This window comes from Octopus bimaculoides, chromosome 12 (assembly GCF_001194135.2).
Source record: "Octopus bimaculoides isolate UCB-OBI-ISO-001 chromosome 12, ASM119413v2, whole genome shotgun sequence".
NCBI classification, from domain to species: domain Eukaryota; kingdom Metazoa; phylum Mollusca; class Cephalopoda; order Octopoda; family Octopodidae; genus Octopus; species Octopus bimaculoides.
The window spans coordinates 9875426-9881753 of record NC_068992.1 but is presented as its reverse complement, the minus strand read 5'-3'; the positions used below and the strand labels follow the sequence as shown (position 1 = coordinate 9881753).

Here is a 6328-nt window from a genome sequence, read left to right as displayed (position 1 = left end):
CTTTACCCAGCTGGAGCACAGAAATAAAGAATTTTCTGGAACAAGAATAAAATGACATCTTATTTAAAGGAAATTTTCTCTCTGATCATTTTCATGTTGCAGAAAGAGCTAAACACTGACTTCAGGGGCCTCTGTGACTTCTTGAAGTTATGCATGTGTGTATAAACTGTATGACGGAATGAGTGTGACCATTGTTTGTTAAACAAAACAAAAACAACTTTTTTAGCCTATCTAATGATTGCAGCTTGGACCACAATTACAAAAAAAAAAAAAACATCTCTTTTCAATTAAATGCCATGAAGAATCATAACAATTACCATTGCATACAAAATATATTAATTGTATTCGAATTTGCAAATCTAATTCAGCAATACTTTTGCTGCAGTTTTCCAAAGAGAATTCAAAAGTAAAATCTGATAATGTCATACAATCTACTGGAAACTAATTTTCTTAGAAGCTAGGATTTTTACAAAGAGATTATTTGCATTTAATATTTATTGTTCTTGTAGAAGCCTGCTCGAGTTCTTCAGGATACACTCCACAAAATATTTAACCAGTTGTCAGCGCATACATCCACAACACCAACACCAGATGAAGTCACTCTTGAACTGGCACCAATTGATTATGATTTCAAGGTTAAACAAAAAGAAGTAAGGATTCTTAAAAGCAACCAAGTTCACTTACAACCTCATCTAATTTACAAGCCTATCCAGTCGTCAAAATTACGCAATGAATTAAAAGAGTATACATTTTTATATAGAATTGTGCAACACAAGTGTCTTCTTCTCCAGCCCTACACTGGCCAATGTCTTGTGAGGGAGGAGAACACAAGGAGGTCATTTGTGTATATCTGTATGTGCACAAATATGAATGAATATTGATATTCCGTGGCTTTGATTGTCACACCGGGGCAAAGCAGTAATATGATGTTTACCTTCCTTATTTGGCATTACTCTGCACTTTTGAAGACCTGTAAGAAGTGAAAAAAAAAAAAGCTTATTTGAAACACAGGTATGAGTTGGTACCAGGACAAGCATCCAGCTGTGAAATCCTACCTCAAATAAGTCCCCTCCATCCAATTTATACTAGTATAGAAAAAACATATTCTAAATGAACAATGGTGGATTATGCAAATATTGTCACATAGTTACTGACTAATTTTTATTAACAGATTATAAATCATGTGAACCAAGTTGGAGTTGTGATACTTCTGGTATCAGTCATGCAACTCCAAGATTATTTTCCATCAAGATTGAATGTATATTCTTAGAGAGAACTCATCCCATCCAAAGTAGATTCTTTTATAAATATTTTCTTTATTTTGCATGCTTTACTGTATTTTAATCACCATTATTAGTAGCTCATGAGATATCATCTGTTTGAATTGGTGACAGAGAAGGGCTTTGTTTTCAAACAAGAAACAAAAAAATACTAAACGTATTTAAATGAGTTTTTAATCTTAACTACATGTTTTAAACAATGCAGTATATCAGTGGATTATTGTTAATTTCTAAACCAGATTTTATTTACTCTTGACATTTTATGTTTTAGACAATGATAGAACTTCAAATACAAGAGGCCTTTTTACGTTTTATGGCTTGCTTGATGAAAGGCTACAAGAATTTTCTGCAACCAATAATGTGGGAGCCTACAGCCAGCACTACGAAAGCCGCTTCGTTGTTTGATATGCAAGGTAATTATCTCTCATTACTACTTTGCTGAATTGTCAACCAGTTCCAAAAGATTTGATGCTCTCTTGCACTACTTGAGTCCTTGCTCATTTATGTTGTTTATTAAAAGAGATGCAACATTGCAATATTCCTTGGCTGTTGCTATTAAAATCACACTACCAAACTCTGCATAAATAAGTGTATACAACATTACCGATAACCAAGGATAACCTTGATTGCAAGACCTGTTTGCTCTCCCCAAATATTCAGTTGGTTATATCCAGGATATGGATCTGTTCTGCAATAACAATTTTATGCTCAGACAAATAACTTTTAATTTGATCTAAATGATTACTTTATTATTATCTCTAACAAAGAATGTTCCTAAATAACCATTTTCATTCTCCTTTGCAGGATTTTTGAAGAGTCGTGACAAAGCATACTTGAAGTTCTTCTCCTTGCTAATTAAAACACAAACTTTCATCCGATTTATTGAGGAACGTTCCTTTGTATCTGATAAGGATGTCAGCTTAGCTTTTTTTGATGAATGTACTGAAAAGGTAACAATGTTATGTTGTTTCCGTGTTCATTTGGGTTGCTCATTTATTTGAATTACTTCTCTTTTCCCATTTCAGCATTTTAAATGAATGCTTATTGTTTTACAGTCAGATACCTTTGCTTTCATTACCCCTTAACTATTTTTCAAGGAAGAGAATTTCCATTCCTCATTTTCAAATATGCAGAGCTACCAGGCAATGTGTTGGCATGGACAGCAGACAACTGTTGCTATAGCTCAATGATTGAATAATGTGAACATTCACACACACATGACAGGCTTCATACAGTTTCTGTCTATCAAATTCCCTTTGAAGGCATTGGTTGACCCTGAGATATGGGAGAAGACACTTGCTCAAGGTGCTGCACAGTAGGATTGAACCCAAGACCACATGGTTGGGAAGCACACTTCTTTTATCATACAGGCATGCCTATACCTGTTGAATCTGCCATCAAGTGTTTGAAATTTGTTCCCTGGTACATAACCACCCTGACTTATAACTTCTTGTTCTGTGTTTTTACCATTTTATTCTAAATTCACTGAGAAAGTGCCTTCAGCTAATAATGCACTTTTTCAAATCTTTTCTTGAACACAGAGACATGAGTTTAAATCTTACTCTGCCTACCTCCAGCCATTCTATTTCTCTACCTACCCCACTGGATAAAGTACATAACGATACTTACTCCAGTTTGCTTTACTGGTGAACTAAATTTAAAGGCCAAAATCGACTGAGAAACAAGAAGAAATTCTCTAAAGAATTTATTTTGCCTCTCTGCTCTCTTTACTAAAATGTTATTTTTGCCTGATAGAAATGATATATACCACAACGTCGATATGTACCGTGATATGTATACCGTATTGTAGACTTGTCTGACTTACCAACAGTATTAAGCCTTTTAAGAATCAAACCTGAATAATGGTAAAACAGTCCTATTTCATTTCTGCTTCACAGGTGGAAGACACAAAGGATGAGCCACAACTCATAGACTTTGATGACAGTCATAAAAGGTAGTTTTGAAACGTTTTTGTTATATTTTTTTGAAATTCAGAAAAATAAGTAAAATATTTTTTGATTACTTATTTTCATTTCATTATCTTGGAAATATTTTAAACTTAATTTTTGCTTTCTACATTGTGTATTTTGATTGGTCAAAATTGATACGAAAAGAATGAAGTGAGATCTATAAGCATAAAAATTTAATTAGGTAACGAAGTGTTTGCGTGGTTCAGATATATGGGACTCTAAAAGACTTCAAAATCTTGCATTGCACTTTTTAGTTAGAGTTCATTACTCAACTTCATCAAACAATGCCTGTTCTTCATGGCTCACGTTGATCTTCTTTGCAACAACTTAACTTTTGGATTCTGTGGATAGGTCACATCTTTATTTTAGGTACCTTTTTTTTTTTTTTTGTCTCTGGGAGTTGTTGATGAACTCTGCCCTGCAAGACAACAAATCGCTTGTCAATTTTACAGTGATCTCCACTGCTTGCTACATACTTTAATATCTCAACACCTAGCATTGAATTATCTCCCATCCAATTTAAAGGGTCGTGAGTTGGATGGCAACTTTATTAGTGCTAGTGACATGAAAATACTAAGGGCATCCAGCTGTAAAAAATCATGCCAAAGCACTGGTTGGAGCACAGCATAGTCCTCCAGCCTGCTGGATCCTGTTGAACCAGCCAATCCAAGGATTAGTGATGATGATTAAATTATTTTGACCGCAGTCAGTACAACTGCTGACTTCTTACTTCACCATGTAATGCCTTATTGCTTTGAGCCATACCTGCAATTTCTTAGTTAATTGAAAACCGAGTTACACATCTTTCTCCTTAAGTCACTGTTTAATATTACAAATAACATACAGACATATAATTTTTTTCCACAGTGACAGTAGATATTTAAATTTTGATATAATATTCAACATTTTTCCAATAAGAAAAATGTAAATAAGTCCTTATTACTATAGGCACAATGCCTGAAATGTTGGGGGAAGGGAATAGTGAATTGCATCAACCCCAGTCCTTGACTGGTACTTTTTTTTATCAACCCTGAGAGGTTAAGTTGACCTCAACAAAATTTGAACTCCGAACTTAAAGACAGTCAAAATGCTTAGCAGAATTTTGTCCAGTGTGCTAACATTTCTAACTGCTCACCACCATGAAAATGGGAATAATAATGAACCGTAACAGCTCAGAGTTTATTTCTGTTTTTGTAATCTCTATGAACACTGTCTTCAGAAATGATTGTTGCCCTCACATCACATTTGCCATTTTATCATCAGTGGATGTGTTCTGTGTAGGTTTCAACATTAGGGTCTTTGATAGTTAAAGTCTTTACTTTTCTGCCCCCCCCCCTTTTTTTTTTCACTTAACTAACTGAAATAGGAAGAACTTAACCATTGTAGCAATGGGTAAGAATAGGGTTGATTTTTAAATGATATTGCTTAATTACCTCATCTCAGTCACCAACTGCTTCCTCCTCCTTGCTTTCACACACTCAACACATACGCATTGTGCTATTCTGGATGTAAGTTTTATTAGCAATGATAAAATATGTTGTGAAATTACCTCACCATTAAAGATATAATTTCTGTAATTTGAATTTCTAAATCAGTTTCTCGGTAAATATAATCTAATTAATGTTTGTTTTGTTTTCTAGTGAAAGAACTGTGTTTATTTTGCCACCTGAGCCATCTGGACTGCCAGAAGGGGCCACATACAGGTAAAATTAGCTTTCTCTTTATTATCATACACACAATATTGTTAACCAATTTCAGCAGCAACAAGCAGCATATAAAGTTATGTTAATTTATTCTCTGCTGACATTCATTGAACAGATCTGCAAATGCATCTTATTATCGCTACTTCATCCTGTGTTAGGTTTATGAGGTCTAACAATCTGAGATCCAGACTCCCTTTTCCCCATGTCTTTTTTTTGTTCTTCCACTAAGATGCATGGTTATCTGACAAATAAGGGCTGTCACTCAATTTTGAGCACAACTACACACCAGCATCCTTGCCCTAACAAGTCTTTTCTTTTCTTAAACTTTAAAGGAGATTTCATTAGATTAGCGATTGATTGCGTACAGCATTCTGTCCCTAATCCTTTAACTTTATTCATTGTTTATGTCATCAGTGTTTAATGTCCGGTTTTCCATGTTGGCTTGGGTTGGACAGTTTGACAGGATCGGGGCAAACCAGAGAACAGTACCAAGCTCTACTGACTGCTTTGGTATGGTTTCTATGGCTGGTTGCTCTTCATAACACTGACCCCTTTACAGAGTGTACTGGGTGCTTTTTACATGGCACAAGCACCACTGAGGTCACCAAGTAACTTGTAAACCAAAGGCCCCCCTCAACTGAGAGGTGAGAGTGGTATCAAGGGAGGTAATTTTGTGCCAGGTGATGTGAGGTAAAACTCTGAGAGAGGGTCAGAAACAGGTGTCAGGTGGAAGAGAAGATGCATGGTTACTGGAGTCAGAGAGAGAGAGAGAATGAGAAAGATGGTTGTGACATACCAGGTGTAACCTCAAGATACAAGGAGGTAAAAGTAAATGGAATGGTAGAGGACTGAACAGGCTGAATGAGCTGGGAGTTCATGGGAGAGAAAGGGGAATGTAATGAGGGGGTGAAACATGGGGATATAGGGGAGCAACAGGATAGCAATGATGAAGTTGGTAGGGGTTAGGATATTAGAAAGAAATGACAGAGCAACATTGAGCTACAGGAGTGTGTATGGGAGAGACAGACAGACAAGCAGGCACAGTGCATGAAGAGCTGTAGTTTGGTTCATTGGTGTGAAGTAGATGAATTTTTTATGTGGACTGTAGTGAAACTACCTCCCGCCATTAGATACAAACTACTATCGCCATTACATACAATCTTCTCATTTAAATATAAATAAATGCGAGCGTAGTAGAGAACCCATTCCTTGTCATCACGTGACTGATTATTATTCGAATCGGCAACTTCTTCGAACCTTTCCCGCCAGAACGCAAACTGACCAATCACGGCCCCTAATAAGGTCACGTGATAGAGTAAAATTCTGAAGGCATTTGGAGCCCTCTTAACGCTATATATAGATCAACTCGTACCCC

The 6328-nt window shown here is 35.9% G+C and overlaps 1 protein-coding gene across 1 annotated transcript in view; it reads left to right on the top strand.

Moving 5' to 3' along the window:
* The window catches only part of LOC106876754 (DENN domain-containing protein 4C), a 129521-nt gene that overhangs the window by 98139 nt on the left and 25054 nt on the right, over window positions 1-6328 (top strand). The window contains exons 13-18 of the mRNA XM_014925442.2: window positions 369-406; window positions 510-650; window positions 1552-1693; window positions 2085-2230; window positions 3179-3234; window positions 4891-4953. Of these exons, the coding sequence (XP_014780928.1) occupies window positions 369-406; window positions 510-650; window positions 1552-1693; window positions 2085-2230; window positions 3179-3234; window positions 4891-4953 (586 nt within the window). The remainder of the gene's footprint in view (window positions 1-368; window positions 407-509; window positions 651-1551; window positions 1694-2084; window positions 2231-3178; window positions 3235-4890; window positions 4954-6328) is intronic.